Source organism: Sturnus vulgaris, chromosome 14 (genome assembly GCF_052056855.1).
Source record: "Sturnus vulgaris isolate bStuVul1 chromosome 14, bStuVul1.hap1, whole genome shotgun sequence".
Taxonomy (NCBI): Eukaryota; Metazoa; Chordata; class Aves; order Passeriformes; family Sturnidae; genus Sturnus; species Sturnus vulgaris.
The window spans coordinates 9,329,484-9,353,688 of NC_142256.1; the positions used below are offsets into that span (position 1 = coordinate 9,329,484).

General features: G+C 39.2%; 1 protein-coding gene across 2 annotated transcripts in view; it reads right to left on the reverse strand.

The window, feature by feature from the left end:
• The window catches only part of LOC106860426 (connector enhancer of kinase suppressor of ras 2-like), a 169,734-nt gene that overhangs the window by 71,450 nt on the left and 74,079 nt on the right, over positions 1-24,205 (reverse strand). For both annotated transcript variants that reach the window (XM_088173082.1, XM_088173081.1), the window contains exons 4-7: positions 18,671-18,873; positions 17,324-17,411; positions 10,922-10,963; positions 8,159-8,278 (exon numbers count right to left, since the gene is read on the reverse strand). In XM_088173082.1, the coding sequence (XP_088029208.1) occupies positions 8,159-8,278; positions 10,922-10,963; positions 17,324-17,411; positions 18,671-18,873 (453 nt within the window). The remainder of the gene's footprint in view (positions 1-8,158; positions 8,279-10,921; positions 10,964-17,323; positions 17,412-18,670; positions 18,874-24,205) is intronic.

Consider the following 24,205-nt stretch of genomic DNA (forward strand, 5'->3'; position numbering starts at 1 on the left):
CTGCACACAGCACAATTATCCATCACATTTGGAAATCTAATTAATCTAATTGGTACCTTGTGCTGCCGAGTTATTATTCTTTCAATAGTTGAGCACCACCTTGTGCTGTCAGCCCCAAAGTTTGGAGCCCCCAGCAATAACCAAGAACATTTTGTTCAGAGAAAGGAATTTCCAGACTCCTGAATGCTAATGGAGATCTTCAGGCAAGGTGGGGAACTCAAACACCACCTCCCAACCCCTCGAGAAAAAACCCCAAACTTAAAAATCCTACAAAGTTAAGGTGATATTTCCCTCCTCTAGTACCTAAACTGGAAGGTTAAGAAGGGATGGAGCCAAACTCTTCCTGACAGTAGGAGGATGAGAAAAAAGAGACAAGTTGGAACTCTGGTAAAGATGATTTTTTATTTTTTTTTTAAGTTTTATCATCAGGAAAATAAAACACTGGAACAGGCTGGCAAAGCTGTGGAATCTCTGCTTTGGAGATGATCAAATTGTGACTGGAGTAACCTCCTCTGGCTGGGTCTCTTTGGATTTTTCATGAGAAGATGTAGCTTCTACCTTAATGTAAACTAATGCTATTTCAGCAAGATTTAAATTTATTGAAATCCTAAAAATAAGGATTGTCCAAGCCTGATTGCTGGCTGGTTGCTTAACTCTGTTGCATAGGAAACTCTGCTTTAGATTTTAATCCCCATCTCAGTTGTTCTCTTTAAAAAGTCTGCTTTATAAACAACTTCATTTGTAAAAACCAAAGATCCAAATGAAATATTGCCAGTCTTGAAATCAGCTTCATAAAATGGGATGAGTGGGAAGAAAGAAGCTGCTGGTGAACCTTTCAGAATTTCCTTCTTTAAATCTGTTTAATTTTATCAGTGTTTGCTGCTCTGTTGTCCCTTCAGCAGCTAAGGACAGGATTCTCTTTGCCAGCCCCGGGACACAAACAGGAGCTCAGGATCCTGGAGAGCTGAAGGCTCCATGGACAATGGGGTGGGAATCTCCACTAAAAATCTGCAGCAGACATTTGGCCCATCCAATGGGAGTTATGCTGAATTTCCACTGTGAACTTTTCACGAGAGCATTACACAACATTCCTGCTCTTTTAGCACTTGGTGAACTTCAGGAACACATTTCCAGCCACACTTTTATATCAAATTTAATATCACAGTCCTAACATCCCACTTGCTTTGACGAGATTGATTCCCTGCCCAAAAAACCCCAACAGATTAAAATCTTTAAGGCCACAAGAGGAGAGAGTGCTAAACTTTTCACTAAATTTTACCACTTACTTCTTCCTAAACTTCTTAGACTCTTGTTAATCTCTGTGTATTTTTGGAAAAAAATCAAATTATAATTTTATCTCTTAACAGATGCCATTGGAGAGACATAAAACCTGAGTAATCACACAGAATTACCCTACATTTTGCTATCTGCTCTTTCATCCTAGTTATTAAAATTTAAGAATATATAAAAAAATAAACAATTTTAGTGAATGACTCATAGCCTTCAAATTATCCTACACAGAACTTTCATCTTTTTTTTCCCCAAAAGAAAAATAATGAGCTTGTTTCTTACTGACCATTCCAGGAGCAGAGCATCCCCCTGACATATCTCCTACCTGAAAAGCTGGAAAGGTTATTTTATGTAAAAAAAATATGCAAGTTCTTATATTAATTTTTTACTTCATATGGTTCAGCTTAGGCAGTGATACCCAGAGAATTGTTTTGTCCCCTGGGAGTGCCCAGGGACGTGCACAGGTTTGGCCAATGTGACAGAGTGGCACCTACCTGTGACAGGTGAGTCCTGCTCTGGAGGCTTCTCCTGCCTCTTTCCTTCCAGTTTCCACTGCTGCCCTCTCCACCCTGCTCCCTTACCAGTTTCCTGCCCTTAGAAAAAAAAATCACTGGAATCCTTTTTCAAAATTATTTATCTGTCTCTCTCTCTCTTTTTTTTCTTTTTTTTTTCCCCCCAAGAATGGGGTTTTAGTCTCTCTGTTTTATTCTTGAATGCCAGCAATGATCTCAGAGAGAAGAAAAACAAGCTGTACCCCTTATCTGGAGATAAGGCAAAAGTCAAGGATTCTCACTCTGTGAATATGGCTCAGACTGGTCAACATTTCGAAATAAATAGTTGCTCTTTAATAACTGATGTGTCAGACATAAACTCTGAAGAATGACACTGACCTATGTTAGAGAACAAGGAAATGTTTCTCAGGCATCAAATCAAGAAACCTGGCAGGTTCTGAGTAACTGCCACTGTCCCCTAGAGACAAAATGAATTAAAGGTTTTTAATTAAAATCTGACCTTTGAAAACATATGGGAAGGCATCAGCCATTTAAAATCCCATTTTGAAGAGACTTTCCCCCAGAAAACAGCATATCCAGCTGTCAGGGGAATTTCCTTGAAAATTTTCTTGCAGAATCATCTGGTTAATTAACCAGGATAAAATGACAGCAGTGTGTTTTTAAGTGTCAACAATTATTCCAGCACAGGGAGGCAGTGACAGCAAAAATGCAGATTTATAAAGCCACAAATGGCCAGGGAGCTCTTACACCTCTTGATCTTTTGCCCCATAAAAAGTGGTTGTTTAATCTCATTTCAACCATCAAAGTTACATAGGTGCATTTAAAAAAAAATGTCATGCTAGTGCTTTGAGAAGGTGACAAGAGTTTTTTGTTTAAATTTCATACCATTAAAAAGTCCCTCTCAAAAAAATTTTCTGTCTTATATGTTGCAGTCCTTTACCCAGATTTAAACACCTCTACCTTCCTTCCTGCAAGACAACTTCCACTTCTCAAAATACTTAAGATAGCAACTTCTTTTAGTTTTCTGTACAAGCAGATTTGGTTTTGTTTTGGCTTTTAGGCTATGACAACCTTTATATGTCAAGCATGATGGAAATTTGTCAAGTTTCTGTAAGCCTTTAAAAATAATTCTAAATAATTAGATGAGCACCTTGACAGTTTTAGGCCAGGCATATTCCCACAAAAGAAAAGCTGTCTTTGTATTTTATTTTTTCTTCTTGCATCTCTTACAATTCCTTTCTTGTGAAAATGGGAAAGATTGGCTTCCATCCCCTTCAATCACAAATGCCACAGAAAGAGAAGCATTATTTGAAAGGGTAGCTGGACACTGGATAGATGAATAATCCTCCATAAAGGAGGTTCTGTGCATGTGACAGCTTGGCTGTTTGTTCAGCTTTTTTTGTTTTTCCAATATTACACAGCTGGTTTAATAAAAATTTTTATTCCCACAATCTTTGCTTTCCTTAAATTCTTCGAATGAAACAGGAAAAGTTCCCTCTGCAGAAAAATCAAGGAGGCTCTGGATATTAGCAGTGTACATCTTAATTAAAGTGTGTCAAATTACACTGTTTCTATCAGCAGGGGGAAGTTCAGACAACAGAGAGAAAAAGAATAAAATAATGAAAGAAGAGGGATAAAAGTCCTCCTTTATTGCAGAAGGAAAGAAGAAAACACTCCACAGACATCAGAAGATACAAACCCAAACAATAAAACCCCAAATGCCTCCCCTTTTAGAATCTCCTGCTTAAAATGAACCATTAATCTCATCAAATAAGATTAAAGCTGCATGTTACACAGAAGTATCTCTGGATATATGAGCTGGACATCAAGTTCAGAAGATTTAAAAAAAAAGTTTCATCTGAAATAATACTGGCTGCAATTATCTCTCACTATGGACAATCCCAAATCATGCAAGAGCAGGAGAGGGGAAAAAAAAAAGCCCCAAACCTCAAAAACCATTCTCTGATCCCATTCTGTATCTCTATATCCAACATCTCCAATAAAATGCTGCCAGTTTATGTGACACAAAGGCTGCTCCAAAGCTGGCTCTGGGCACAGAAAGAGTTAAATCACAGCAAGGCTCTCCCAGCCTCTCACCAGCCTCCATCCCCAGGGGTTTAGCAGCAAACTCAGGAGCTGCCAACAGCAACACAAACTCCTGGCTCAAGGGCTTATTGTGGATCCATCAGGCCAAAAAAATTAAAGTGGGGAGGCAATTTTCTTAAATCACAAAGTTGCTTTATGCTATGGGATTTCCTAAAAATTTATGTGTTCGTGTTCAGCCAGAGCTAACGTGATTCTCACAATTTAATACTTTTTTAGTGCAGGAATTTATTTGAGGTTTGTCAAATTGATTGTTTGAAACAAAGCTTTTGCCTTCCAGACATCTTGTTTGTGCTGATTATGCTGTGCACTTCAGATATGAATGGTATTACCATACCCAGCACTACAATTCAGGAGAAAAAATGCTCTACAATCCTTAAAGTTACTTCAGAATGAAATAGAAAACACATGGAGGGTGTTTCAGTATTTGCCACTGAAAAATCAGTAGCAAAAATAGGGAAAAGGAGGAACCAGTTTGGCTGATGAAGCTGGGAAAGGAATGGAAAAAGAGAGGAAAAAGCCCTCTTATATATATTATATTAATTATATTATATTATATTATATTATATTATATTATATTATATTATATTATATTATATTATATTATATTATATTATATTATATTATATTATATTATATTATATTATATCATATCATATTTATTATAATATATTTCTGGAGGCCAACAAATGCCTGCAGAGATCAGGATGCAAAGAGAGTCCCCAGGATTTGGAACAGAACCCAAACCCAGCGTTCCCAATGCAAATTCCTTTGTCCAGCAAAGTGCCAGGAAAGCAGAGCACACAGAGTGTCCTGGGAAGGCTGGAGATAAGGGCACTTTTTAATAAAGCTGAATGCAAAAGGAGGTATTTCAGAGAAGAAAAAAAAAATTAAAGGGTGGCTCTAAAGCTCATAAAAGCACAGATGGAAAGTTAGAAAATGCTGGAACTGAAGATGCACATTCCAAAGATTTAGAGTCCCTTTGTGAAAATGCTTTATGATCCAGAATTTATTTACACAATTAAACACACAGACACTGCCCTGCAGGAGCTCTGACTCTTGCAGCAACTGCATGGACTTGGACCTGGAAATTAATTCTGTTTATGTGTGAGCTTATGCAATGTCAATAGGATTCCTGGCTCATTTGGGGAAGGAATTAGAAGGAATGCAATAAAAATTTTGCAAAAGGAGTTTTGAAAATTTGGGAAGTCTCATAATTTATTCAGCTGAATATCATTCCAGATAACTGAATTCTTTCATAAATCTGAGTGATTAACAACTTTACACTTTTCTCCAATTGCAAATAATTGTGTTTGTTTTCTAGGTGCTAACCCTGGGTGTTCTCAGTAGCTCTGAAAATCAGAGCTACACTCAAACCCAAGAGAGCCTGTGTTTTAAATTTATGCTATAAAGGTAACAAATGTTCTGAAAAATTGTACAGTAAACTGCTCTTGAAAAACACATTTTTGGTGATTTTGACACCAACTGCTGTGCATTAGCTTCCTACCTCTAAAACTAAAATTACAGTATCCTTTTCACAAGTGTGTTGTGAGGATGAATTAATTAGTGTCTGTGAAGCACTCAGGAAGGCCATATAAAAAAATAAACAAAACGGCTCACAATGAAATCAGTAACTCCAGGGACTGCAGAGCTTAGCTGAAGTGTGGTAAATCAGGCCTCAACCCCTACACTGAATGATAAGGATAAAAATGGAACTCTGAATACTTTCCATTCACTGAATAGTGCTCATTTTTCTCTTGAATGGAGCAGATATCCTGTGGAAAAAAATCTGCTATACAATCATGAGAAAGCCATTTGTAATTCATTACTCTGTTCTATATTTGATTCTGATTAATGTTTTCTTTTCCTTTTGACATGATTTTTCTTTTATTCCCATTTATAGTCCTTTTTCATATTTTCTTCTAAACAGAACACAGTGTCAGCAAAATTGATTACAAGGAACTTTCCAACCTAACACGTTACAGCGCCTTCACAATTAGGCACAGAAAACTCACTTATTCACTGTGATTTCACTTCATCCAAGGGAAAAAAGGGGGGAAAAAAAGGAGAAATTGCCAGGCAGTTTTGATTGCAGTATTTGTCTCATGTCCTCTGTCAGCAGTGCCCACTCACTGCTCTTTTGTTGGCTCTTAACTCGGGGCATGTTGTGGATGGAGAAACCACACAGGGGCTCTTCCAGCCCCAGATCATTCCAGCTCAGGTCCTGCCTGCCTCAAGTTCCACCAGGATTAAAAAAGGGGAATGTGAACCCCACCAAAAGCCCCAACATCTCAGCCAACAGCTGACAACAGCAACAACCTTGGTCACTCCAGAGCTAAAACCACATTCCAACACTTTATGGGCAGCTCCTGCCACGAGCTCCTGCCAGACACCTGCACACCACGGGAAATGCTGGTTTTGGGATAGATTCCACTCCTGGTCTCCTCCAGTCTGCCCCCCTGTCCTAAATCCAGAGCCATCCCTGCATGGGAGGCATCAGCACCACAAAGCCCTGCTTGTTGTGCCCCAGCATCTCTGAGTTCACCTTGTCTGCAGCACTGAAAATGAACTTTCCCCTAATTAGAGCAGCAGAAATACATCCCATTTCTGCACAGAAAGGAAAGCCATGCAGAGTGCTGGCCTGCAGGGTGTAGTAATCCTAATGCAAGTCAAAAGCACTGGGACATTCACAGCAAATGTAGTGACCTGCATTTCCTGGGTACCCTGCACTAACCCAGAAATCAGAGCTGGAGGGGAAGCTGGGCCATAAAGGGGACACGTTTGGCCATAAGGATGCAGCAGCACAGCAAGGAAATCGTGTCTGTGCTCAGGATTACACACTGGGCTGAGCATCTGCGACGCCACGGAATTCAAATTAAACGTGGTTTATGCTGTGGTAATGTGCTCTGTTGACTAAATCAGCCTAAGAATAAAGTAAACTTGTGCAGTCACACAACACCCCCTCGTGTTATTAAAATATGTCATTGTCAGATGAATATGCACACCTCAGAGTGATTGTGCCCTTGTAACTCTGGCAGTATTTGCATATGACGTGTGTCGCTATTCAATGTCAGAACAAAGAGGAAGATGTTGAAATAATGCAAAGTGTCTCAACCGACAGAAATTTAAAATCTATAAATCACGCTGAATTACGAACAGGAAACATGTCACTAGGTGTAGAGTGGCACTCAAATGGATTTTGATTTGTCAGTTTGGGGATTTTCTGTGGATGAACCTCATGACTGCCAATTTCACTCCCCACTTCCCCCTTCTTTAAATCCTACCGCTGCTTCCTTCAAGGCAGAATTCCTGAATTACTCTTCTTGTAGGGAGAAAATAAAAATAAAAAGGATGCTGGGAAGGCAGCTGAAGGCAGACTAGGAGATTGTGCTGGGAAAATCAGCGTGGCTCTTGAGGAGGGTGAGCAAGAATATCCCAGTGCCTGCAGTGCCACCTTCCACTCCAGCTTTTATTGGGATCTTAGGTTCCCAAGCACAATCCTAATGTTCCTACAGCCCACCAAGATCAAATGGTTGCAAAGTAAGGCACTGCAGAGGGGAGGCAGAAATCTTTACCCACCAACCACTAAAATATCACAAAACCCCATTGTAAAAAAAAAGTATCAGTACATTAATATTTAAAGGCTGTAGCCAAATAATTCTGCAGAATATTTCACTGCTGTGACCCACCACTCATGCAGAGCACTTGGAATGTCCAGAGCCATCCAACCAGGTTGCTCAATAAGCAACAATTTACAAAGAAAAGAGATTTATTTTGTTCCTGGGATGATACTTCTGAAAGTTTTATTTGAGCTGATCATTAGGGAGGCATATAATTCCATTTAGGCAAGTCCAAGACACAGATTTTCCACTAATTCTTTTGAAAGCACATTAATGACATTAGTTAATTTTATTTGTATGTGTTTGCATTTGTGGATTATTTCAGTACATTCCAAAAACTGCAGTCTGGCTATCAAAGGATCATAGATTTAAGTACTCATACAGTTACATGTGAAGCCCTAGGTAAAACAGGTTTTAATTAAAAAAAAAAAAAACCCAAACAATCCCTTTGTTTAGATAAATGTCAGTTAAACCACCTTCAGAAATCTGGTTCAGCTTACCAAAAAAAATGAGGGCATTGCATGAAAATTCATTTTGATTTCTTTGCTAAATTAAAAAAACCAAATCACCCGAAGAGCTGAGGCTTGTGCTGGGCATTCTAAGAGTTAAACCTGAAATTGCTTTGCTGCTTACCAAGCCCTCACTGGGCATGATGCTGGTGAGATGAACAACCTCGAGGTGTGCTGACTGGGACACCAAAGAGTCAGAGGACAGGGAAATGATGTGGTCACAAATCCCAGACAGGGTTTTACACTGCAAAGAAAAGAAAATCAATAGATTCCCCAGTATCAAACTGGAACTCCAGGTGAGGAAGTTCTTATTTTAAGAACTAACCAAGAATAATCAGATAATTTTAATTCTTAGCACTGTAAAAGGTACAGGTGTATGAAAGCCAAGAGCAAGTGGTTAAGGGAACAGAAAATATCCATAAATGTCAGGAAAATGTACATGTGTGTACAGTTCTGCTGTAGAAGAATATCTCTAAACTCTCCTCTCCACACTGTGTGCACTTCAAAAACAAAGCAAACCCAAAGAACTTTATCCTTATGATTATAAATACAATGGAAGTTGAGTGAAATATATAAAAATAAATGTCTTATGCAATGAGTAACCTATTTTGGCTACCAAATGATGACATCATCCCTACCAACTGTGATAATCAGGTGAATTCTGCTCTTCAACTTGGAAAATTTCCTTTGTTACAAATTACCCTGGCAGAGAAGTGCCTCAGTTAACCCATTTCCTGGAGTAAAATTCTTATGCATCTTTGAACACATCCTTTAACTGATATTCTACCTCACAACAGCTATGCAATGATTTTGTTCTCCTGCCTTCCAGCCAAAGATCTCAAAATCTCAATGCAAATCCAGAGAAACACCTTCAAAGCAGGAGCTCCATTGCATGGACAGTGAGTCTGAAATTAAACCCATCTGTCAAAGCAAAGTTTGGAGGTCAGAGGGGAGCTGAGCTGAACTCTCAGACAACATTCATGTGGATTTATTCCCAAATTTCTGTGTGTTGCTTAAAGCACACTCCTTCAAAAAGGCTATGCCTAAAAAAAAATGTTTGAACTTAATGTGAAAGAATTCATTTAACAGAATTTCAGGATGGGTTTCTGGTCGAGGCTGAGCTGTGTGCATCTATTTTGCTTTGGGGACTGTACTCTCATTTTTCCTAATTATAGCAAATTCCAGTGAAATCCCTTCAGGGAAGTTTTGTTTCAGGCATTTACAAATGCATGAGGCTTTCTAATATCTCATTTGACACTATCCACAGAAGTTAAACAAATAAAGTTGTCACAATGAATAAGTTAACTGCTTAAATTTATAGGTTGTATTTCCATTCACTGTGCAGTTACTCATCTGGAAATCCAAGGACAGCCTTGGAGCCCTGGCTGTGACATCTGGATTTTGTATCAGTTCAAGATGCAAAGCTTCCCACTGAGGAGTGTGTGACTGCAGCTCAAGGGCACCATTCCACAAAAATTTCAGGCACTTTCAGCCCAGGGCCAGAACTCCTGAGCAGAATTTGGGTCTCATCTTCTCCCAGCAGAGATGGAGAAACTCAAAAAAATCTCTGCTGTAGTTGGTGCTTGCACTCCTTGTACTCCTGTGTGTGAGTGCATTCCTCATCCAGTACATTCTTTATTTTTTTGTATTTTTGAATCACGGGCATATCAAGATATTACCATAATTTCCAACTGAAAACCTCTCTGTGCCTCAAAATTTGAGAGCATTTGCCCAGACTAGATGCAGACTAAATCCCAGAGAGAACAACACTTTCTACTTTCTGCTGTAATGCTTTAACCTTAGAGCTGCCTCACGAAAAGCTTTTTTTTAGTAAAATAAAAAGCAAAGAAGTTTTAAATCAACCTGGTCCATGGAAGATGTCACTGCCACAGTTAGAACTGTGGGCTAAAATTTGAATATTAAGAAATAAATTTTTATTCTATATATAATATATATATTAGTTATAGATAATAAATACTATATGTTATATAGTATATTCTATATATAATATATATATTAGTTATATATAAGAAATACTATATGTTATATAGTATATATTATATTATATATTTTATATATTATTATAATATTATAAATAAATAAATAAATAATTTTAAAAAAAAAAAAAGTGTGTGTATGTGTGTCCCAAATCCCAGGAGGTATCAGGTGCTTTTAAAAGTTCTATTCATACCCAGGTTTGCAATAGTAAGCTTTTTTTTTTCCCTCTAAAAGTCAATGCATGCTTTCTAAATTTAACAGCACATCAATGTTTTATGACAGATTTTAATCCCCGCTGGAAGCAGAGTATGTGCAAAAGGCTTTAAAAAAAAGAAGAAAAAAAGAGGCAGGCACTTGGGCAGAGCTTGTCAAAAGCTTATCTGAACTTGTAAATCCTTTGAGAGTTCCCTTTCACCACAGGCTTTAACTCTATCTCAGTGTCACTACAGGCTTTCAGTGCTGGTACCAGGAAAATAGAAAGGATTTCAACTTAAAGGCCAATATCTAATCAATAATCTTGAATAAGATTCTTCCACTCCCCTTTGTCATCAGATTTTTTTTTGGGTTCTGAAGGCACAGAATGCTCAGTGTGACAAGCAGTGATACACCAGGTCTGTGGATCTGAGCAGCCATTCTGGTAAGAATATTAAATATACAGAATTTTGTGCAGCTTCTAAACCTAAACCAATAATTTTGTATTTGTAATTAACTGTAGCTATAACAGAGAACATTACTGCAGGGAATTTTCATTTTCAGCAACTGATACAATTAATCAGAAATTATGCCAAAGAGTAAGGAACTTTATTTTTCTATAGCAGCCTTATTTTTTGCAAAAAATCATTTCCATGTGTGGGGTAAAAATAGAGAATACCAAAGCAGAATTACTTACCACATGAAGAATTTTATTTTCTGTTTCATACACCGTACAATCCTGTGGTAAAACAGAACAAAACCAATTAAATGAATGTCACATTAAATTTCCTAATAAGACATGAAAGAAGAATTTATGCTGTTAACAATCTCTTACATATTTCTGATGAACCTTAAGGCTTTTACTTTTGGAGTAGTCATTTTCCTATTTTAGCTATCATTTTAAGAATAATCAATCTTACACTCCATAATTTCAGTGCCACCCTTACCTTGCTTTGTGCTTTTGTCCTATTACAGGGGTTAAAATATTGTTTTTCTTTTATGAAACAAACCATAAAAATTGCTAAAAGGGATCTGCTGCCTCTATTACTTATTAATGTTTGAAAGTTCCCCCAGTGTGACCCTCTGGAAATTGGGACACAGCCAATTTGGGATTTGAACCATCCCCTGCAGCTCTGCCCCACCTCCTCCTGCCACTCCAAATCTCAGGTTATATTCTGCTAAACATAAAACACAAAGGAAAATACAGAAAATTTCTCTTCCAAGCAGAGTGAGATTGGAACAGAGTCTCCCCAGGTCTTGGTTCCCTCTGAGGGCAGCCCTGGCCAGGGCTCCCTCTTCTCTTATTATGTTGGGAAATTGTTAAATCCTTCTCCAAGTGCTATTCCACATTGCAAAAGGCTTTCTACAGAGCAAGATATGGGATAATTAAAAAAAAACAAAACAAACCCTTTCTTCTGTATTTAGTTTTTTTTCCTTGAATAAGCTTTCAAGTAAAATTTAACTTACTGATAATTCCTGAAAGGTCCCTTCAAGTAATTGAAGATTCCCTCAGTTGCTCAGAGCCTGGTGATGGCAACAGCAAGGCTGAGCATTTTATCCCTGTGTGGGCTTAGGAGCTGGAATTGATATGTGGGTCCCTTCCAACTTCAGAATATTCTGTGGTATCCCTTCAAGTACCTTAAGATTCCTTCTAGTTCTCTAGATTTCCTTTTTTTACTGGATTTTAATATATTAGCAATAAGAGTTAATGGCTTCAGGTCTCCCAGGAAGCAATTCCAGCCCCTCATTCCCTGTCCCTGAACACTCACTTTGGGCTGGGACACCCTCTGGGGGTCTCTGCTCCCCTTTTCCAGCCTCCCAAACCCTTGGCTGTTCCCATTGAGCTCCCAAATCTTGTCCCTCCCAAAAATCCCTTCCAGGATTTTTTCCCTGAGGCAGCTGCTCCAAACCCTCAGCCCCAGGAACTGCCCCTCCCTCAGCTCTGAAGGTCAATATTTATTTTGGAGGATTGCTGCTCCTGTGGAGAAATTAATTTCTAAGTGACTACAGTTTAAAGAATATTGCTACAGAATAAGAAAGTCAAAACGAGAAGATTGGGAGCACCAAGCAACACAGAAGAATTTATATTAACGTTTCATGGTCAAGTATCCCTTTGATGTTTCCTCTGTATTCATACTGTTATTTTCTAGAGCACAAAAAAGAATTCAATTAGTCAGTTTGGCTGGCAATGCCCAAGGCAATTTTTCCTACAAGTTTTGCACACTTCAAACAGCTCATCCACCATCTCCTTTTAACCCTCCACGTACCAAGGAACAAAATGATCCCAGCAGGGCTTCCAGCTTGACTTCAGAGCTAATGGTCCTGTCTAAATTATTCCTTTAATTCCTGTGCTAGAAATACAATATGAACCTCCCTCTGAACAAGCTTAATTACTTCAGGTCAAAGAATGGAAGACTTATGTATAGTAAAACTGAAATTTTACTGTTTTGTAGAGCAGAATTAATGTTAGCTGTACTTATGTTGCACATTCAAGATAACATTAGCATGAAAAATGTTAATGGCTTTGGGATTCCTTCCAAAATAGATGCATATTAACTTTTTTTTTTTTTAAATACATCGGACTAGTTTAACTGAGAGGTTAAAAGCACTTGCAGTGCTATACTAAAATATTAAGATATGTAGGTCACAATATTCTTCTGATTTATTTTTCTCTGATACATAGCAATGCACGAGGGAACTCATTAAAAAAAACAATCTTCCAGGACTACCATTTATAGGATGTTGATCTATTTTTCTTAGAAAATAAATAATAGTTATAGTCACATTCTTTCTGCATTCTCCAGTAGCAAGATGACACGATAAAAATATTTGTTCTTCAAGCTTAAAATAACCTTTAAATTAGTAGCTGTGTTATAGTTCCCCTCTGTAAAAGGATAAAACCCAGGAATTACAAAACCAGTCACAGGAGCAGAGTTGCAAAGCAGGCAAGGACTGCACTGTCCTGAACATCCAAAATGGAAATGTGCAGCACACCTTTGATAAAGTGAAACTGCTCCTCTGCATATTCATGAAGAGAAAAGGTCAGTGGGACTTGTGCTCACCCATAATCTAGTCAAAATTTCAAATTTCTAATTCTGAAAGAGGGGAAAAAAATGCAAGTACCACAAAAATTTGCAGGCACCATGAAGAATGTTTTATGGCAAGGTCTTGAGGACTGTTAACTAACATATAAAAAAATGTGAAATATTCGGTTCATTGACTTAGTCCTATAAAACAGCATGAGTTAAGTCAACTACTGAAAAGAAACTGAGACCCTATAAAGGAACATTTCCCCCAAAACACCACAGGAAAGTTCTACAGCAATCTTTGAGTGGTGGATATGACAAAGTGATATTTCAAAATACATTGCTGGCATGCATAAAATGAAATACTTCTGAAATTCAGACATTCAAAAGGAAGAGATCACCCTGGAATCAGGCAAATATACAATGGCAAATGCACAGAACTGACTTATTTCAAAGGTGGAGACTTGATCAGGGTGTATTTTTAGAAAAGAGTGAACAGATGTTTGATGAAATGTTCTTTAGCAAATGCAAGCAAAATAAGATGGAGGGGCTGAGAGCTGAAGTCTGCAAAGTTCAAACTGAAAATAACAGCCAGGTTTTGCATGGCAGCTGCTGAATCCCAGGGTAATTCAGCTGGAAGGGGCCTCTGGAGGATATCTGGTCCAACCACCTTCTCAGGGGAGACTCATTTAAAATTTACACCAGGTACAGAAGTCACCAAGAAACAACAATTCCTTGCAGTTTCAGTGCAAACCAGATGGCTTTAACGAACCAGAAAAGCCATGCTTCATCCTAAACACAGAATTTGGCTAAAAATAGGGCAAAAATCCATTATAAGGTGTCTGAGTTTATCTCAGTGAGGTTAATTAGAAAGCAATCCAGGGGAGAGTAAGCAAAATGTTTGGTTTTTGTTGGAAAAAGTTGGGCTGAGTTGTGCTGACATCCTTTGGTTAAGACACAGACTTTGTGGTGAGAGAAAGTTTGTTCTTGCAGGGCAATGAGTGAATCAAAAGCTTCTACCTCAGATTTAAACATCTTTGACATAATGAGGAAAAATGAGAATCCCAGCTGCCTCTAGGACTGGGGAACTCTTCCTACTCAATGAAAAATTAACCAATGGCTGCAGTTTATGAACAAAAATCCAAATCTGCTCTTCCCCACTTCCTCCAGTTGTCTTTCCCTCAAGGCAGCCTTGGTGCTAAGGTGACCAAACCCAAATTTAGTTCAATTCTGGTGGATTCCATCTCAGAGCAGGCTCCTTGCCACTGAGCTGTAACCCAGAGTGAAGCCAGCAGAGAGCTCAAACATCTCAATCCCCTGTTCTAATGTGCTTTTTTTGCATTTTATTGTAAACACATTTTGATGGGACACTGCACCTCAAAATCAGGATTCTGTGCACGACATAGTTCTTTGACAATAGCTTAGGGAAGGTGATCAAAAGGGTTAAGAACACTGAGCAGAATAAAGTACATTTCCAAACAGAAATGGCCAGCTGTAGAACTCCTCTAAAGTTAGAGAATGAGGTTTTCTTTTAGCCAGCATGAGCAGATGCTGTTTAAAGTGAAATAAGTGACTATTCATCACAGCATTTGCATGGCGTGTCAATAACAATAATACATCAAAATAAATTTGATCTAAGGTAATGTCACTCAGATCACACAGGACACCTGAGCATGAAGATTCATAAGCACTTTCTATATTAAAATAAGGTTACAGGGTAATGGCCCCTGTTAAGAAAATTCACCTGGAGTGGCAGCTGCAAGTTATGCACACAAAACGTGTTCAATTTGCAGAAAATGTCAGAGACGTTCCTCACTTAATGTGCCAAATCTGTACCCTTGGCTGCTACTTTCACACTGGCTGAATGAGGTATTTAAAATGTATGTAATTCATAAAACAAGGAGTATCTGGAAGGATCTGGGACCCAGGTTCCTATTAGTTATGCCTTTTAATTCACATCCCAGCCTACAGCTGAGCCTGCAGTTCTGGTTTAGGTGAGACATTTCTGCTTTCACACATTAAAGTCAATTTTCCTCAGATTTTGTGACAGAAAAGTTGTCTCTCTATGACTGATTTGGTTTTATATGCTCTTTGTGGTGCTAAGTTTAATATAACATTAAAAGATCTTACTAGACAATCATCAAACAATCCAGATCTGACAATAGGATAAAGAAAAGACAAAACTTGATTTGTAACCTGAAAAACTAACCAAGTATTTTTCATCTTGGAATGGCTTGGAGTTTATGCTAAAAGATTGTTTTTAAGTTGTCAAAAGGAGGACAGCTTTGGGACTGGAGTTGAAGAACTGGAAAAAATAAAGAACCAAACTATTGCTAGCAGAGAAGAAGAGAATTTGATCTGCCAAAAGCTGGGACATGAACGACAGAAGTGGAGACAGCAATTCAAAATTACTCTATTTTCACCTGGACCACAGGGAAAAATCAAACTCACACAAACAAAGTGCAATATCAGCTGAAGGACAGAATCAGAATCTGGACTTTTTATACTGTAGAGAAGTTCATTTTGCTTAGTCTGTAAATCAAAAATAGCCTAGTGCCATAAGCACCTTGTAAGAGAAAGCTTCATAAAGGTACATAAATAATTAAATGTCGACACAGGAATTTCTAAACTAAGAAAAGAGAAAAAAGATCTTTGTTTTCTGCTGCAAAAATGCATAAAGGATAAGATTTCCAGGAGGAACAAAGGTGAATATTAAAAATTAGGGATAATAGTGTAAAATACAATGACATATTTATCAGCCTTAGTTCTTTTGCTCCAAGAACTGAAATAAAATTCAAGTGGAGGGAGAAAAAAAAAAAGTTTTCAGAACTACTACTCCATTACTGCTCCAAAAAGCAGTTGAAATTGAGTTTGAAATTGAGTTCTGTGTTTGGTCTGTTGGGAGGGTGCAGGGAAATCTGTGCAGCACAGGACAGGGGCAGGCAGAGGAGATCTCTGCACTGGAGACAGGTCCAGCCTAAAGTCCCTACAAAACTGGAGCTTAAGCTAAACTTTCTGCTTGCTTTCCCCCTTCAGCCCTCTCATCTTTTTCCTTTTCCTCATTCCAAGACAGCCCTGCCTGTTCTCTGACCTCTCCATATATTGCAGCAACACTCATCAATATTTTATCTGCTCACAAGGGGAGTGGCTCATTGTAAATATTTGTAAAATTAATTTACCCTCAGTCTTTCAGTACCTGTGTCACCTCCTGTCTCACTTCAGGAGCAGTCACTGCCAGAGACTGTTATTATATTATTATATTATTATATTATTATATTATTATATTATTATATTCTATTTTATTATATTGCTATAGGGGTCACAGCTCCCAGCCTGAGTTCAAGGAGGGTTTGGACAATGGTCTCAGGCACAGGGTGGGATTTTTGGGGTGCCTGTGCAGGGTCAGGAATTGGACTTGAGTCTCGTGGGTCCCTTCCAACCCAGAATATTCTGTGATTCTATATGTTATATAGAATTAAAGATCAGATAAATTATTTTTATGTACCAGTGAAATGTACCATATTGCAATTAACTAATGAGTGTCAGTGATGATAACACTGCTACCATTATCTGTTCTGTAGTAACTTGGTCGAATGTTATGAATATTTGGTGTTCATCCCTAAAAATCTTCCATGCTACTGGGTGTCCTTTCAGTGAAGAAGCCACAGTGCAGGTTCTGGATGTATTCGTTTGTATTTTAAGAACTTTTCCCTGGATCATTTTGGATCATTCACATTTTAACCTGGAATAAGCTGTTAGCAGTAGTTAGGCTGTTTCCCACTGTGGCTTTATTCTTCTCTTTAACACTTGCATGGTGGTAAATCACCTGCCATGAAACTGTCCACTCAAGAGCAAAGTGGATTATTTTTAACTTCACACCGTGCTTCAATCTATCCAGGAAAATCACCAAAGTCCAAAAATCTTCCTGTCAGCCCCAAAAACTGAGAGTATGGAAAGAACAGGGAGGTAATGCTGTAACAGCTTTTCTGGTGCTGTAAAAGCTGTAGTTATTTTTACTATTGCAGTTTTCAAGCAGTGATGTGAAAGGACTCAGAGCAGAGAACCACTCCTACCTGTTGCACAATGGTTGTTAGTTCCAGGCACAGTTGAACAATGTTGTTTTTCAGCAGTGAATATTCTGTCACGCTGACAAACGGAGACCTGGGACAGGGGAAGGACAGGTTTATGCAGCATTTAGGGACCACAATTTACACTATAGGCACGTTTATGTGATACAGGGATCAGTTCTACAGCACAGAAATGCCAAATCGTCTCAATCTCCACCAGCAAGTTGCACAACTTTTGTAAAATACACCTTTGAAACAAGAAAAAATGCAGGCAGGATGCAAACTGGATTTTGGCCAGAACACCAGAAGTTCTCATTCTTATGGAGAGTAGAAACAAGAGCTTTCAAATACCCATAAACAGCCCAGATTTGCTTTGTACTGCTTATTTAAAAGATGGCATTTCGGATATGATGTCACTCCTCAGCAGCAACCAGCAGCTGAATTCAGAGAGCACAGTAATGCTTACTTAGTCACAGCTTCCTGCACACTCAGATTTTCTTCAGGCTTTCCAAACTCCGGCTGAATCTGACCCTGTTTGAATCTATAAGAACTGACAAGGTCATAGCCTGAGAGAATATGACTGCTGGCATTAGGTTAGGAAGATGTCACCAGGATTATACAAATCCTGGAAAGGAGGGTGATTCACTCTCACTGTGATTTCTAAGGTGCCATTTATCCATTCCAGAGCATTCTGATTCCAGATAAAGCTGTTCACTGCTATAACTACAAAGGAAAACAAGCCAATGTTTGGTTTTTTTCCAAACAAGAAAAATGCTGGTTTATGTTTTGGTTTCTCTCTTGCCACGGTCACAGAGACACTTTTACTCAAATTCTCAGCTCATAAATGTAAAACACCAGTGGCTGGTTGAGCATTAACCATCACACCTGTACCTAACACATCCAAACTACTCCTGAGAAATAAGATCAGCTAATTTTCAGACTAAACAAGTACTATCATTTATTTTGAACATTCTGCATTGATTTGCTCAACTCCAGCTTTTCTGTGTCTTTTTGATGGCTGAAAGACAGCTCAGACTCCACAAGCTTTCCTTCCTTGCCCTCCATTCTGAAATTTCTGATGTTACCATTGTGACAGTGAGAATAGCACAGAAATATTCATTTCACACAAGATCCAACTGAAAGAATCTCAAAAGATATCTAGAGCAAATTTTAACACTCTCCTGACAGAGAAGGGTACAAAACTTCACTTCCAATATTTCACAAATTTCTAAAAATTTAGAGCTAGAATTCCAGACCTGCCATTTTAACATTAGAATAAAAATAGGAAGAACAAATACAAAACTCCCCAAAGAATTATTCTCATGCACAAGGGATTGAGGAACAGTTAATTACCTGTCCAGCCAGGCGAGTAAGTTCTTGGCAGCACCAATCAGGTCAACTACAGAGGTAAGAAAATCATTTGGCAGCCGTCTGGAGGCTCTGCCATCGTAATGGCCACTCCTCCTCCTACCCGTTATAAAGTTCTGAAGGTTTTTGGCCGAGGCATTCAGCTTGTGAGACAGAGTCCTCAGGTTTTCAGTCTCCAAACCATAATTCTGAGGGAAAGAAGAAGATTGGAAGAGTGTGGTCAGCTGCATGAATCCAACTGTGAGGAGAAACATCCATGGCTGAGAGAGAGAGTGGCTGTGGTACCCGGGTTGGGATGGAACAGGAATATTTGGGTTGGGACAAGGGGGATGCACCCAGTTTGGGACACAGAATCACAGCCCAGCACAGCTCAGGTGGGCTCAGCCACGTCCCTGGGAAAGGCAGGAAGGATCAATCCCATGAGCTGAGTCCAGGGAAAGGCAGGAGGGATCAATCCCATGAGCTGAGTCCAGGGAAAGGCAGGAGGGATCAATCCCATGAGCTGAGTCCAGGGAAAGGCAGGAGGGATCAATCCCATGAGCTGAGTCCAGGGAAGGGCAGGAGGGATCAATCCCATGAGCTGAGTCCAGGGAAAGGCAGGAGGGATCAATCCCATGAGCTGAGTCCAGGTCTGTCCCATTCTCAGGAAGTGCAGCTGAGTGCTCTGTCCCCTCTCTGTGTCCCCTCCCTGCTGGGGTGTCACCTCTGCCTGGAGCTGTCCCACTGCATCCCTTCAGCTGAGCAGGACACCCCCTTCCCCTGCCCTGTGAACCAGCAATGGTGTATTATGGGATGGGACTAAAGTTGTGCCTAAGGCTGATTTGTTGTCCCAAAATGCATCAGACATCGTGAGATTTAGGGAAGCAAGAATTCAGCCACAGCCAAAGTAGTCACGGGTTTCTTCATTACAATATAACATTTTAATTCAATAAAAAGTTGCTACGAAGTTTATTTTGTTTTCCTAACCTATCACCTTTACTTAATTCTGCCACATACATATACTGCATATACTTTTATCCCATAATATTGTCACACATACACACATATGCTCCTATTGTAACACCTGAACTCAGCTTACCCTGTACAACTGCATCACCACACTGTAAAACTCTTCACCATCCCATCTAATACAGTTTATTACTTACTTAAGGCATATTCTGACTTACAGCTATAGCAACACAAGCCTATAATTTTTCTGCTTAATGTCTGTGTGTTCTATTTTTCCCTCAACCCAAGCTTTTTCCATTGTTCTAGTTCTGATGGAGGGAGAAGGGTTGAATCGAATTGAAGCTTTCCAAACACAAGTCCCTTTTCCATTTACCCTTTATCCTTCATCCCTGCCTCAGTCCTTTTATCACCAGACCTATTCCCCACTTAGACAACAAGCACTAAGATAGCTCAAATCCATTAAATAATTCAAAATCACACAGAAAGTCTCAAAGATACTGAATTGAGCCCATATTTCTTGCAGCCCCCACAGGATCTAGGACATGAAAGAATTCAATGAGCGTTTAAACAAAATCAGCCCTCAGAGTCTAAATTGATTGCCCACTCTTAATTTCAACTATGCTTATATACCAGAGGATGATGATCATGAATATCACACATTAATATTTTTGCCTAAACTTCTTCCTCAAAGCAGAGAATAAAGAATTGAAAAGAATACACTTCTTGAGAGAGGCTAATGTGGATACTTGTATTAGAAATAATAACTTTCAACTCCAGGAAAGGGAAATATACTGACCATCAACAAGATGATACACTGGGGTTGTAGGGAAAGCAAACAAAGCACAAACAAACACTTGGTGAAGTGCTTTGGACCTCTGACAGCTGGCAGTGGGGACAGTGCCTTCCCTGCCAGCCATTCTCCCTGTCAAAGTTCACTCTGAGAAATAAATCAAAGCCTTGCCTCCAGCTTGGAGGGAAATCTCTGAGAAATGAAACACTTTGCTACCTTAGCTGCCAGCAAAGGATTAGATTTAAATACCAGGGAGAGAATTAATTTCATCATTAGCTTTGTATCACAGCTAAAACATCATGGTAGGGGCCAGACCATCCAGTTCAAGATTAAATTGCTACAGATGAGAAAAAACTCTCTTCACCTTTTTTCCCCCAGAACAAATACAGCACAGTTACCAACAGTGTCACCAAAGAAAGCCATTCCCATTTGGAAAAGTTTAAAGAGCAAGCTGTATGTGACATTAGTGTGTCATGTGTTTAGTATCACATCTAATCTTTTATTAAGGCACTGAAGGAATTCCCTGCCCTGCTCTATTTTCCTCTCGAGTTCCACTCATGCCAAGTTGATGACTAAGTGGATGCTCTGGGATGCCTTTTCCAGCTCCCAACCAGCTGGGCAGGGCCTGCTTTCCCCTCTGAACGAGTTCCATTCTGCACACTCAGCAACACTTTACAAGGATGATGAACTCGATCCTCCTGGTTGCTTATTCCCGTGGAAACAAGCAGGGGAAAAAAAAAAAACCTCTCCCGATAACTTGTTATTGCATAAAAGCTCTGGAAACCTGTCACTTTGCTTTTTAGAAGGGTCAAGCAGGAAAGGATGCAGTTTGATCACCGAATCTGTAAATACCAGAGGATGTTTGACATCCCAGCAAGGGCAATCAGCCAGAGAGATCTCCTCCAGTCACTGGAAAACACAGAGGACTGAGCAGGAAATGTGTGTGAGGAAATCCACCCAGTGAGCAAGTTCTTTGCTTTATCTTGAAGTTTATTGCTTACATGCCAACGACAACCTCGATCAGTGTCAACATCAAATTTAAAATGCAGCAAAAACGTAAATAAAATACATCCATCCATAAAGATAATCAGAAGATGAAAGGAAATTTTTCAGCACAGTAGAAGAGCTGATGCAAGTTAGTGGTTTACCTGAGACTGAGTGGGGCACAATAAAGAGGAAATGATAAAACTGTTATAAAAGTGACAGTAAATCAATGCCTTTGGAGAAGACAGAGACATTGGGTTGCTTTAGATTTGAGCGTGTCTAAATCCAAGATTTTAATTTTTAAATCAAACAACTGTAATCAACTACCAAATGGGGAAAAATGTGCTTACAAATCAACCTTGAAAGTATCCCTGCATCCTGCTGCACCAAAATCCACTGTGGCAGGATTTTAGGAGAGGCTGTGGCTTCTTCTGGGCTTCCAGAGCCAGCCACAAAAGTGATGGGGAATGGAGGAGATTGTTCCAGAGGAGGTGGGTACCCCCCAAATTTAAACTGCATCAATTCTAATCCAGTGGACGTGTTTGAAAACAAAGAATTGCAGTTTATGGCAATAATTAAGCAGGTGAGGAGCCCTGTGGATGGCACTGCCAGTATCCAGACCTCCTCTAATTCCTGCAGGCACCTCATCTCCGTGGTGTCACTGAGAGAGTCTCAGAGCTGCCACAAAAAATCACTATCACAGCTGCCAGGCCACACTTCAGCTTCCACAGGCACACATTCTGCTCCCCCTGTGTTAAATATGTGCTGCTCTTGGGAGCCACGCCACGAAAATGATGCTCCTGAGCCTGGAAAATTCTGTCTCCTGGCAGGAGATTCAGGTGGTTTCCTGCTCGCACTGTAAATCCTACACATCATTTCTGGTTTGTAAAGAAAGATAGAAAAATAGGAGAGAAAACCTCTAAAAGGGACAAGAGGGTGCCATTAGCATAGACAGAATTATTTTGCATCCCAAGAGCAGGGAAAAACAAACAAGGGTTGCTCCATTCCCTGGTTTTGTTTTAATGATGCTTCAGGTTGTTCCATCACCAAATGACTCAATTAGTGAAAATGGATATACAAGGTTAGAGAATGAATCCTGACTCCCAGAACAACCCCAGATGTTGCCTGTCTAGAACCACACAGCCACCTAATTTGTCAAATTATCCTGAAATCTGGATCAGGAAGCTGCTTAATGAGAACAGAAAGTTGCCTAAAGTCACCAACGCTCCATTTCAGAAAAAGGGACTTGGACAGGAACATTGCAGAAAGTGCCAAAGCAACAGCACACCTTGAACACAGCAAATCTGTTAAATGTTTAAGTTATTTCATATAAAAGCAGAGATCAAACACTAAGAACTTCTGTATCTGCACTGACAGCATTATTACCTGCACACACTCAAAAGAGCTACACAGATTATCTGATTTATTCAGTGACTGATCCGTGTTTCAGCCTGGAGCTCAGCAATTCCTGAGGCCCCGTTCCATGACAGGAGCTGGGAAGGATTTCAGGAGGCAGAAATTAAACACAAGTGTGAGATCAGAGGCAGACAAGCTGATTATGGAAGAATATCATTAGCAAAACTTCAGGATGAGGCTGTGCTTGCAGTGACACTTCTCAGGGAGGTGTGCAGCTGATTTGGGTGCAAGGAAAACTCTAAAATTCTATTTTCCCCTCAATTCTCCCCTTTCCAGGCTCTCTGTCCCAGTTCCCCTCTCCTGCTGGGGTTATTGGAGGTGCTGAGGGAACAGATCCCCCCAGGGTTTCACACCTGATTGGGTTTTCTGAAATACAGAAAACAGGTGGCTGTTGTCAGAAACTGTAAAATTCAGGTGACAAGAGAAAATGTCTTTTTTTTTTTTTTCCGGAACAACCTGAAGCAAACTCTTATTTTTCCTAGCACAGAGAAGATCCAATGTGAGAGGGAAGTTGTTGAATACTCCCTATAGTTCAAATTGGAATTTTGGAAACTGAAATGTAGGAAATCTGCCTCCAAACAGATATTTCCTCTTTTTAATGTCATAAACCCATAATGCAGAAATGGCTGAACACACATTCACCACGGACCTTCCTGCCCTGTGCCCGTGTCACAATTCCAGTTGTTAACTCTGTTTTGTACACTCTGGCTTGAAGTTCCATTTTTAAATAATTGAGCAAATTCTGTATCCAGCTGACAATAGAAGATCTGAGCTTTTTTACATATTCAAAGAAGTGGAATAAAAAAAAATCTTTAGCTATGGCTTCAGGTATTCTCATACCTTACTGCAGGTAAGCAACAACATCACAAAGAAGAATTTTATGCTAATAAAGCAATCTGGAAGGATTTTAGCTGCTAAGATAAAATAGGCCAAATTATTGTAGACAACATCAAGGTTAGAAAATAATGAATATAATGGGGAAAAAATAGTCAAGTGCTAATCAGTTTTTGTAAACACCAGCACCTGAAGATTAAAAACCAAGCACAAAATACCTACAGAATATGAAGAATTTATTTATTCTGTGGAAACCCCCCCAGCATTTTTTCTTACAGGTAGAGCTATCATTAAATTGTTTTGCTGTAATGTGACATACAGAGACAGAAATAATGTATGCACATTGAAATTTAATAGGCACGGGATGTAATTTTAGCTAAATAGTTTATATTGCATAAGTAATGACTTTAACTTACCTTAAAAACAGATTTCTTTTTAATTATAGTAATCTTTCTTCATGTTGTCATTCGTGTGAGTAGTCAGTGTAATATATATATATAAATATATGTATAAATATATGTATAAATATATAAACACATGGGTGCATA